The sequence below is a fragment of the Neolamprologus multifasciatus genome, chromosome 18, assembly GCF_963576455.1.
Source record: "Neolamprologus multifasciatus chromosome 18, fNeoMul1.2, whole genome shotgun sequence".
NCBI classification, from domain to species: domain Eukaryota; kingdom Metazoa; phylum Chordata; class Actinopteri; order Cichliformes; family Cichlidae; genus Neolamprologus; species Neolamprologus multifasciatus.
Window position 1 is genome coordinate 25,331,494 of NC_140456.1, and position 12,044 is coordinate 25,343,537.

General features: G+C 47.5%; 1 protein-coding gene across 1 annotated transcript in view; it reads right to left on the reverse strand.

The window, feature by feature from the left end:
• Nucleotides 1-10,597, reverse strand: part of ephb3a (eph receptor B3a) — a 35,543-nt gene extending 24,946 nt beyond the window's left edge. The window contains exons 1-3 of the mRNA XM_085140449.1: nt 9,985-10,597; nt 4,247-4,311; nt 1,449-2,121 (exon numbers count right to left, since the gene is read on the reverse strand). Coding sequence (XP_084996575.1) covers nt 1,449-2,121; nt 4,247-4,311; nt 9,985-10,048 — 802 coding nt within the window. The 5' untranslated portion in view covers nt 10,049-10,597. The remainder of the gene's footprint in view (nt 1-1,448; nt 2,122-4,246; nt 4,312-9,984) is intronic.
• Nucleotides 10,598-12,044: the final 1,447 nt, after the last annotated feature.

The following is a 12,044-nucleotide window of genomic DNA, read 5'->3' on the forward strand; positions in this document are numbered from 1 at the left end:
TGTGTCCAAAGCGATTCGTTTGAATTCCAGAGCGTCACGCTGAAGGTTGCGTGAGATCAAGTCTTAAGGATAAAACCAGCATAAGCCGAGACTAAAGAAGGATTCAGATAAAGGGGATTAGCAGCAAAAGGTCCGGATATATCAGCCCCCCCCCCTTGTTTTACTGTTTGCCACATTCCTAACCGGTGCTGTAAAAGTGGCGGTCTCTGGCAAACATCTGTCGTGTCAGCGTGAGGGCTCCGACAGGAGGGAGAGGCTGTGATTAACTAGTTGGGTTAAGTGGTCTCTCGTTTTGAACTCAAGTTCCACCCTAATTCCCCAACAATGACACTTTTAGGAAAAATCAGCGCAGCTAATGACACCGCAACGGCGCTGTGCAATAAAAAGCCAAAGACGAGGCGAAAATGTGAGGTTTTTTTTTAAACTTTCACAATCCGAAGAGACCTTAAGGCTCTACAGTCTGTGATCTGATTTATTCTTTTTCATGTTAAGGGCTGCATTGTCATCTTCTCTTATTTGTTTGTTTTCCCCACTCCTTTTCGAGAGGGTGCTGAATCACCCGGCGCTCTTTTCTCCAATCCATTAACCTCTTTGGAGGGCACCGTGATTTTCCAGTTTTTGATACACTTAATGTTTCCCCTCTCCCCGCTCTTATTGTGCCTCACCCCCCTCTCCTTTTCTCTTCTTCGCCTCCTCCTCCTCTCCATCTCATCCCGTGTTTGGCTGTGAGCGAGAGGCAAGACTGAGGTAAGAAATGAAATGTCTGAGTGATTAATGTTAGCGTGGCAGTGTTGGCTCACGTTGGTCTGAATGGTGTTAATGAGTGTGGCCGCCTGTAGATTAACTAACAGGAGGCCGCGGAGGAAATTACACTTCCTCATCACAACCGCTGGCTGAGGCCCTGGAGAGCTTTTTATCAGGCGCTGGCGGCAAGCTTTTAACCTTGAGCAGCCAAATGGCAACGAATGAGCTCGCAGCCAATGTTAGACACCATTTCTCACACCCAGGTGAGAGGAAGCCTTGCTTGTCTGTCTTTGACTTCCCTGCACCTTCCTTCCCTTTTCATTTTCTGTCCCGTTTTCTTTTTTTTGCGGCACATTCAACCCTTTCTACTGTACATCGTGCTATCTCCCTTTTCTCTGTTAATATCTCTCTTCTCCGGACTCCGTCTCTCCGCCTCTATTATGCGCATTTTCCTTGCCTTTCTGTTTCTGTGCCTTCCCGCTATCTTTCTCTCCCTCCTGTCCTGCCCGCACAATATTTGTATGCGGCTCCTCTCTACAACAGCTCATTAATTCATACTCTCCTCCACCCTCCTTCACCCACCCCCTCTTTCAGGAGCCACACAATAAATGCAGGGAAGAGGGCACAGACTGAGGTGACTTGCGCCGAGCATATAAAGGAGCTTTGGTTAAATAAAAGTCGAAATGTCTGTTAAATACACGTACCCTGGCACTGAGTGCTGTCTGCGGAAGGTTCAAAACCGGCGTTGCAGGTGCACGAGCCCACGGGAACCATCCACTCGCCGTCCCCGTTGCAGTACAGCTTCAGCGGCACGGACAGCTCCATGGCATTGTTCACGCAGGCCCCCGGGGCGATCACCAAGGAGGTGGCTTCTGCTCCTGTAGCGGTCTCGGGGAAGACGGCAAAGTTGGCAATGGTGGTGGAGCACTTCTTGAAGAAAACCCTGACTGAGATTAGAGACATGCAGGCTCCCAGGTCCTGGAAGGCCAGGTAGAAGCCTGCCTTGGAGAGGGGCCCAAAGCTGCGCACTTTGGTGTTGATCCTTCCCGCTTCCAGCAGAGAGAAACTCTCATCTGGGGCAATAGTATCCACCTTCACGTAGGGGTTCTCCCTCCACAGAGGGCTGGTGTCCGTGGCCATGTCCCCATCCGACTCATAGTAAAACAGATTAAAGGTCTCTTTGCAGGAGCCTGGGATGTTGGGGATGCTTGCACAATCGCGGACGGAGAACTTGAGCTCCACGTAGACGCGAAGCACGCCCTTGCGGGGTATATAGTCCGTCCTCAGCCAGTTGTTCTGGCTGGGCTGTTTGACATTGCACACCTGGTAGGTTCTGATTGGGCTCATGGAGTCATCGTATCCACTGACCTCCTCCCACTGTGGAGACAACACGGAGACACTGCGATGAGGGGAGGTAATGACTGTAAATACTGTGCAGAAAGGAGCGGAACGGCTTTAAGAATTAAATGAGGAGAAAAAAATCCCCGTGATTATCTAACGCTTTCTCTCAACGCAAAAACAGTTCCATTTCTCGCTCAGCACCGACCGAGCTGCTGCAGAAGCTCAATTTTTAATACGCTGATAATTAATATTAAATAGTGTTAAATGCGGTGCATCCTAATGCAAACTGTTCACCCATAGAGAATGTTGAAAACAGCTAAGTGATGTCTGGCATAAACATGGTTGCACGAATATACAACACGCGCACACCAACACGCGTTCCCGCAGCGTGCGTGTGCGCGTACACGTGGCCCGTGCAGAATAATTTGCAGCTAAAAAGCTTCTAATTGCATGAATCATTCAGAAAATTTTAATTATTATGGACTTTCAAAAGAAAACATTTTCCCATTAAAACAAATTTCACACATTATGGCTGTTTGACGAGTTCTGATACCGATCGCGTGTCGCAGCTCAGATCATCAGCAGCAAATCAGTCACTTGCGGGGCTCCGTCAAAGCTCAACTTCAGTAGCTATTAAACAAGGTGCAGACACACCTATAGAAGGCAGCGCTCGCATCGATGTCTGTCGCGCTGCAATCGAAACAGCCCCGAAGGAAGACTCGGTTTCTGTAACAACCCACCCCACCACCTTTCCTCCATATATGTATAATGCAAACAGTGAGTTATTTATTAAAACGGCCATCTAAATGCAATGCTTTCAGTGTGATTGCACTATGGCAGCAGTCTGGAGCATTTCAGGTTACATGGACTCTTATATATATCCTCTTATGCCTACACACACAACACAGGAGCACATATTTGCATCTGCTTCGATTTGTGTCCCTGCGAGTCTGATGTCTTGCTGTAGAAATAGTGATTTAGGGGCCCGGTGTGACACGGGCACCATCTATGGCTTTATGTGTTGTTAACAGTTGCGTCTCTATATGGTAACTAACATTAGCAGCTATGATAAATGTATCGCTGGGTCAATAAATTTAGTCCATTAGGAAATAACCTTGTGAGAAGTCAATTGTTTTGATTCCCCACCGCCGCCGCCGCCGCCCCGCCCTCTAATTCCACGTCGGACTGAATGCTTCGTTTCCATAACAAATGAGCGTTCCAGAAATTGATTATTTCAACCGGAGGAAAATAATGCATAACTCATCTCACGTCTCTGAGCTCCCCGCGTGCAATTTATCCCCAAACGATGAGCCCAAGAGTCAGCATTAGGCGTCGTAAATCACCGGCAACCCCGCTGATGCACTACCTGACAAATATGATAATTGCCGGGCCTCCTTGAACGTATGGGCTTGTCAGGCGTGAGGAGAGGGGCTGCCTCGCCAGTCGTGACATATGACTTCATGGATGCTGGGACATTTCAGAGCCGGCCCTTGTTTGGGGGGGGGGGAGAAGAAGAGGGGAGCTGGGGCTGCCGGAGATCGTTTCCATGGAAACCCACCATTTCCATTGACTGACTTTGCGCTCATGTAGCGAAGACAAATTACACTGGCCGAGTGTGGGGGAGGTCTGTCAGGCTGTTAGCCCTGGGGTCAAATTCATGTTGTTTTATTTTCTCACAATTCCTATAGGGGGTATCAGCTGAAAACCTTAATTTCTGTCTGTAATGCGCTCTTGGGCCCACATTATAAAAGACACATGCTTTCAGTTATCAGGCTACTCTATCCTAGGGAGACATTCAAGGTAAAGTCTAGCTAATAGTCCTTAAACGTGGCGGGGATTTGACTCCTGTTTGTGTGCGCTTGCTCATTAGTATGTTTAAAGTGCACAAAAAGCACAAAAAAGATATTCCTTTGCTGATCTTTTCACGTGGTCTGAAAACTGAAAATCTTTGATATCCTCCACACAATGTCTCACAGTGTGCTTCTCATTTGCTTTATAGAATCCGAGAAAGCAAACATACACTGCAAAAACAAAGCCATAAAGCAGCAGGAGGTGTGCTGTTCAAGCAGACTGGGCTCTATTAACAAGCAAATGGAACAAATGCTGTTAAAGAGCGAGGAGAAAAAAAACACAACTAAGCTAAACACATGCGCAAACTCACCCCACTCTCTGGGAATGTGGTCCAAGCCAGCTCTGTGGTAGCCCACCGACTGTCCATAAGGGTTTCTGCAAATTAAGAGTAGGAGTAAGGTTCACAAACTGGGAATTCAATGGTGTGAGGAAGGATAAAAAACCAAAAAGTGTTGCAACACTTTAAAGACCACACACACACACACACACACAGTTCTCTGTTCTCCAGAAACAGATGCAGGTAAAAATGACACACACACCCCTCGCTCCATAACCTCCACCCACATGCGTTCAGGTTTTTGAAAGCTCTGACAATCGTGGCATATCTGTGCTGCTGCCTAATTAAGGCTTTCTCTGCGTTTGGCACCCACAGATGCACTTCTTTCAAATATTCACTTGTGGACTAAAAGAACAAAGCCTGTTCAGGGTTTTCTTCAGAGGGGAAATATCCCAGGGGAATTGAAAGGGGGGTCACATGAGCAGGAATATATTGTTCTCTGAGGCAAAAACACAAAAAACTGTGACCTCTCTCAGGTGAGCAGATGCTTACGTCACCTGGCTGTTTACAACTTTGCGAAGAGGTGAGAGCCGGGTTGACAAGCTTTTTTTTTTTTTTGGGGGGGGGGGGTGGGATGGGGAGGAGAAGTTGAGAATAAACAGCAGGATCAATGAGCTCTGTCGTCTGGCTGTCAATCACACGTTTACCTGAGTGGGGGTGATCTGCTGAGTTCATCTGATACCTCACTCACTCTTACAGCTGTGTGGCCATGCAAGCTCCCATTGTTCCTCTGCTGCTAATTACTGAAACAATTACACTTTTCTTCGCGGAGACTCAATGACACAACTCCCGCTGTGCACCATTTGCTCACAAGTTGTTGATAACAGTGCCGGAGAAGGGTGTGAGAGGCTAAAACAAATAGCGTGTCCTGTGTGGAGCAACAGTAGCACTTGGTGGCTTTGTTCCGGTGGAGCCCGCTGAAGACAGTGGTTACACCACAGTGTGTCCTTGGCTTTTGAGTGTCACTAACTAAAATAAGTTGCATTTGGGTGACTAAATCGGTCGTCCATCTGTGGCTGCTGATATGAGCGATGTGCGTTATTCAGACAAAACCACAGCAGCTTTTCTTCTTCTTTTTTTTCAGAGCATGGGAGATAATGGACATAGATCTATACATGCACGGGGATGGATTACTTTTCAGTGGTGGTCAATAGTGTGCCAGTGGAGATGCAAGATTACAATAGTTTTCATTCTAACTGCAGAATGAAAGACACACAGTGATTGGTGGATATAGGAAATTTTACCTGGGGGTGGGGGTTTAGGCAGGGTGGCACATTCCTCTTTAAAAAGGTATTTGAAAATCCCCTATATGTTAATGGAGCCAACAAAAAACGCTTTAAAACTATTTTTGTATTATTATCTCTTCTAAGAAAACAAAGAGACAATAAATGAGACACAAAAAGGTTCTCCAGAATAAATACAGAAATAAATAAATACAGAAAACAAACAGAGAAAAACAACTTAAATTACTGTACAGGACTAATAGAAGGCTCCACAGCAGGGGGACACTTGCCCCCCCTTGCCCCCCCTGTAGATCCGCCCCTGCACTGATCTGTCTTTCATGCAGTTACGTTCACATCGAGGTTAAAGGGAAGCAAACAGACATCCCGATGTGGCATTTTTATGCTAGGTAACGTTGGATGTGTGTGTAAATGATAACAGCCGCTTGATGTGCAGCGATAAACTGAGAGTTAAATCCTGTAAGGCTTCACTAATAAAATGCTTGAGACTGCAAAAAGTCAGTGAAGATGAAGCACGCAAGCTTAACATAAAGCTGGGGTGGGTGGTGCTGTGTCTCAGTTTGATCTAAAGCATGATTCACGATGATTCAATGCAACCATGCATCACGATTTCCTGTAGGTCACCCGTGTGATCGGATCCAGCCACTAAGAGTTTATGTAATGAGTTTATGCTCCCTGATTGATCAGTCGCCATCTGTGATCCTCGGGACATGTAGCAGCATTTTAGACACTTATGGGAACAGCTTTTCCCTTTCTGACTGGGATCCAGCTAATCTAGCCGTGTACATGTAAGACGTAACTGTGCATTAGCCGTCGCTAAATGATGGTTAATTAGGCATTCACTAATCACATAAACTCATAATGACTTGATAATTTTGAAATAATGGAGAGCAAGAGGAGTCGTGAGTCGCGCATTAGCTGAAGAAAAACTAAAAATGTTTTCCTTTACACCCCCTTTTTTAATTTTATATTCTGTTACAGTGGTAGATGCTCACATTAAGCACGGTCAAAGTTCAGTGAGGTGAGCATATGTGCAGGAAATCCCTCTGAGCTATATGCCCCAATCACTTTTAGATAGCTTTTTTTGGTTCTTGGCTCTGTGTGATGTCAGCAAGAAGGACTGAAGCCCCACCCCCTTGTTATTAAACCTTCTGTATACCAGAGGCAGCCAATCAGAGGCATGCTGGCTTAAAGGGAAAGGAGCTAAAGCACGTTGTTTCAGATAGAGAAAATAAGGAGCTGGACCAAGACCCAGAAAGAGGAAGATGAGGATTTTTTTAGAGCTAGGAGGTACTCCAACCCAGTCCAAGAATAAAAAACATGGTGCGGGAAATTAGCATAATAGGCCACATTTAAGTGTGGGATTTGTGCTTAAGCAGAATTTATTTAATGTACAGTACATTCAGAAATGAAAAGTAGGCTGCTGGGTTGGAATAAGCATATGAGTGGTGCTGCAATAAAGAAAAAATCATTTAATTTAAGGAGGAATAAGTGGCTGCTTCCATTTTTGTGTGTCTGCGTGTTGACAATAGAAATCCCATTTACCTGGGCATGATAATTAATAGGTAACATTTGCGCAGAGGGCAAATGCATTCTCAGTTTTCTGAGCTTTACGTGCGAAAGGGCATGAGCGACAGCGGTTAATAACTTCACTTGTCGAGCCCGAATGCACGTTCGTGTACAAGGTTGTTTTACTGATTAGCACGACTCGAGCCAGAGAGAGGGGGGACTAATCAGTGAAATCAGCGCCTGTTGTCTTTGCTTGGCTACACGCGGGCCCTCGGCGGCGCACAGCCAAGTGAGCACTGGACGGCTCGCTGCTGATCCGTGGATCCAGGCCCGTCTCCAGAGTGTCTGATCCACCTCCACACCTCCCCTTCCCTCTATCCCCTGTGCCCAGAGGCAACAGGAGACAGATCCGCTCAGCCTCAGCTAACCACAGCCTCGAGCTCATGCCTCTTTAAAACAGACTTCACCTCACACGGCGCAACAAGCAGGGGCAGCAAGGTGACCAGCTCATATCTGTAAAAGCCCCCTCTGTGAAGGCAAAGACTGCACCCAGCTGATGTGAGGGGGGGGGGGGGGGTGTAAGAGGGGAGTGGGCGGACCTTTGACTTCCATGCGGAGCAGGAGGAAGACAATATGTCTACTGAGATCTTAAAGACGTGGACTCCTGTGCAGTCTGGGCTCACGTGCTGCTCGAAACACTAAAACTGCAGCGTGAACATGGTTTTTGTTCCTCACCGGAGTGTGTCAACGTCCTCCTCCTCCTCATCATCATCATCAAGCCACTGACTCCCAGAAACCCGCTGAAAAAGATCCCATTTGTTCCACACCTCTTCCCCCTCCTCACCCCCACCCCTTCTCCCGTTAAATTTACAATGCCTCTGAGATCCCCTAACTGCTATAACTCAAATCCAGAAATCTCTTCCCCTCCACCACCGTTACCACCACCTCTCCCATAAAACTACAGCAGCAGTGGAGTCGTTCTGCCCCCAGGGGTAAAAAAAAAACAATGCTCTGCAGTGGGAACTTTAGAGCATCACCACCCCCGTGGCATTTGAGGTTCTTTCTTTCTCCCTTTTTTTGTATTTTTTATAATCGCCAAAATGCCACACAGCTCTGCGCTCTGGGAGCTCACACACGCTGATGTTTTATTCACTTTGTACGAGCGGCCGCATCATGAAAGGGACCCCCCCCCCCTCCCCCTTGTACTACACAAGACACCGTGAAGATCAGTAAATTCTGCAGGTGTTAATAATAATAACTTCACTCACAGTGCACCTCTCTTTCTCTCTCTCTCTCTCTCCCCCCCCTCTCTCTACAGGCTCACAGCTGAGTGCGACGCTCAGTTTGACGCCTGATGATGAGCACCTTTTTGTGCTGCTGACCTAATTTAAACACGCGCAGCTGCTTTTACAGGTCAACAAATAACGATTCTTGTTGATATTCGTGTGTGTGGGAAGCAGTGAAGGAAAAACAAATGTGAATGAGGCTCTTTTAATATGAAAATCCGCCGTTTTGCACCGCAGCCTTGCAGGGCGCGTTTGTAAAACGCTTTCTGAGCGCTCATCCATCTCGTTTACGAGCTTTTTTTTTAAAAAAAGAGTACAGTAAACGCCGACTGTAAACGAGAGCATTAGAACGTAAAAACGTCACAGCTGGCCCAGGCTTTTACTGCAATCTGCTGGCGCGAACCGGAGATAAGTCATCCTGATCACTTTGGCAATTAAAGCGCACACTTTCAAGTTGCCAAGGTGGATCCAACAACAACAAGAGGCCCCACTGTTCAAGGCACATGTAATCCCGCCCACATCATCATCACCGCGACTTCTCATTTAAACCCGAGTGATGATCTGCCCTTCATGTTTACCCTCAGAGGACAAACATTAGTTAACCCCCGTGCTTTGAGTAACACTTAGTGGTCGGGCTGAGGGGAGGGGGGGGGGGGGGGAGCGGGGCTGATCACCTCGGCGTCAGATCCCACTGGGACTCGGGGAGTGCTGCTGCCGCTGCATTGATTTACTTGCTGACACCAGAATTGATGAGGGATCAGGAGCTGGCCACGGTCCAGGAGAGGCAGATTGGACGGGGAGGGGAGAGAGGGAGGCGAGGCGAGGCAGAGCAGAGAAATGTAGCTACAGCTCGGAGAGAGGAGCCCACGGGCGAGGGAGCAAGGGATGTGGGCGATGGTGGGCTTCTCCCCCCGGGGGAGGTGGGGAGAGAGCTGGAGGGGCTCCGGGGTGGGCTCGCAGCGCACTTGTTAAGCCGCTGACCTTTAACTCACACTTGTCATCTTAAAACGTTTCACATGAGCGTCCCAGCGGCATTGTCCGGGGGCCAGAGATTGAGCCACACCGGGACTTGTTAAAGCAGCCCCGCTTAACAGGACCCACAGCATGTCTGCACCTCTCGCACGCATCACACGAGGAGCCCTTTCTTTTTCTCCTCCGTGGAGTCCGTCTCTAACCTCTGTGGAGCTGTGGGGGGGAAGGAAGGTGGGGCAGGTGGGCATCCTCACCGGGCTCGTGGGTGTGACAACAAGGACAATAGCAACAGGGCAGTCCTTCAGCCGCAATGGAAACACAGGGGAGTAATCATACACAAATACACACACACACACGGACTGGGGCGTTCTGATGCATGTGTGCATGAATTGCAGACTGACGCTCAGCCCAGGAGCCCGCCTTATATTTACAGCCGTAATTACGGAACACACGAATGCCGTGTTGCATGTAATCTCTCCGGTGCAGACAGCGTGCATCACTGATGTGGTGTTCAAACTGACCTCAGCGTGATTCACACTGTCATGAAAAGGAAGCACAGTGTGTGTAATTGTATGTTTTTGATTTTTGTATCCCTCTGCCTGACAATGACATGGTTCGCTGTCAGTTTATAGCGCCTACAAACAGCCCATTGTTCATCCGCGGGGAGCAAAAAAGTAGTGATGAAAAATATCAAACGACCTACCTTCTACAGCCAGGACCACAGGGACAACGAGGCTGCACACCCACAGCAAGTAATCCATTGTCATAAACCAGGCTTTTGCAACATGAATAAAGGTGTGTAGACCTGGAGTGGATGGATGGATGGATGGAGACTCAACCACGGAGCACCGCAGCCGAGCTTTTTGTTCCCCTCCACATTCTCATGTCTTCAGTTGTGATGAGGGCTCTCGCCGCCCCATTCAACCAAAATCCCCAAAAGAAAGAGAGGTAGACGAGCGCGTCTGTATGTTTGCATTCACCCAGCTCCCCAGATCCTCCCCGGAGTGTAGTTGTGGATGCGGTGCTTACAGGACCGCTACGCTGCGCCCTTTTCTCAGTCTCATTCTCTTTCTCTGACTTTACCGACACGGAGCCTCGGTCCAGGGGCGCATCTCTGTGCTGCTTCCCCCGCGGGAGAAGAGGGTGGAAGCCCGGAGTGTGAAGCGCTCTCCGCCCGCAGAGGAATCTGTGAAGTCCGACCAACTCCGTGCGGCTGTTGCTCCTCTGCGAGAGATGTGCGTCGGAATGGCAACACAGGGGCACAAACACACACACACACACATAGGGGGGCTGGGAGCTCGAGGCGGCGTCAAGGCAGACTCCGTGAACCCTCAGCTTCCGGTAGGCACTTTCAAAACAAGAGCATGTCTTTAAAGACAACTGGATAGACATAAAAATCGATGAATCGATAAATAGATAGATAGATAACTTATCAATCCTACAAGGGAAATTGCTGTGTTGCAGCAGCAGGATAAAGAATTAAAATACTACACTCTACAATAAACAATAAATTAATAGCACAAAATAAATTATCATTATTATTATTGTTATTATTATCAAAGAAGCAGCAAAAGCGGTGACGTGGTGTGTTATTACTAATAGAAATTCTTGAATTTGTAGTTTATTTCATATCATGTAGTTACCACAACCTGTGTTCACAAAACTTTATTTATTTAAGCCACTTCTATTACTCCGTGGTCTAGTACTTATTACAGTTTCCTTATATATCACTGGTCACCGGTTCAAGACTGAAAGGAGGAAGGAACCCGACCTCAGTGGACACAGTACTCCCAGTAAAGCTTGGGTAAGTGGGCGGGGTTGTATCTAATGTAAAATGTATGTTAAATTAAATATGCTGATCCATTTCTGTATTGTGGACATCCTTTTTGTAAATAAGGGGGCCGCTTTTTTGTTGTTGTTGTTGTTGTTGTTGTTTAATTATTTTTATTATTATTTTTATTCCCATTCATTTATAAACATTCATAAATGACATCAGCTAAATTAACCACTGCACAGGCTAGATCAGCGTTAGCTCCTGCTTTACTGGCGTTTTACCTAGGGGGCCTTTTATTTTGAAGGCAAAACATCCACATTTCCGTTTTTCACCTGGACGTTTTCGAGTGGTTTAACGCAGCTGGCGGGTTGGAGGGAGGAGGTGGGAGGAGATGGAGGAGGAGGAGGAAGCTGGTTTGCCAGCAGCCACTGGCCCAAAGTGTTTGTCCGCGCTGGCAGCAGGTAATACCAGCGGGTAATACCCCGCTCGTTGCCGTTAAGTGGCGATCAATTGTGGCATTAAGTGGACTGTGGTCGTACTGGTTGGAGGACGTCAATATGAGCTTTGATAACAATGGATAGAGAGCGCCTCTCGTGGGTTATTGAGCAGCCTTTGAGGCTGATACACTGCAATAATAACCAGAAGTGATTTGAGCTGCATGAGACAGTTTTACTTGGTCCCATCAGCCCAGTTCATCTTTACCTAATGCATCAATTGATCAATCCTACTATAAAAGTGGGGCTGTGCAGGGAGAGTTACTGAGGCCTCTTGGGAAATACTGCTGGGACGTATAATTGTTTCCCTGTGAGGCTTTCAGAAAGACGATACAGTTTACCGCTCATCAAAGTGTCATCTCCAGAGCAAAGTGGCGTCGTGACAAACTGCCTGCCCTCATTAGTTCATGCCATACTTTGACCTTTTGCAGTCTCTATCTTGCAGTCTCTCCTTTTAGGTCCTTTCCCACCAGACCCACCCGGCCTTTTGTTTCT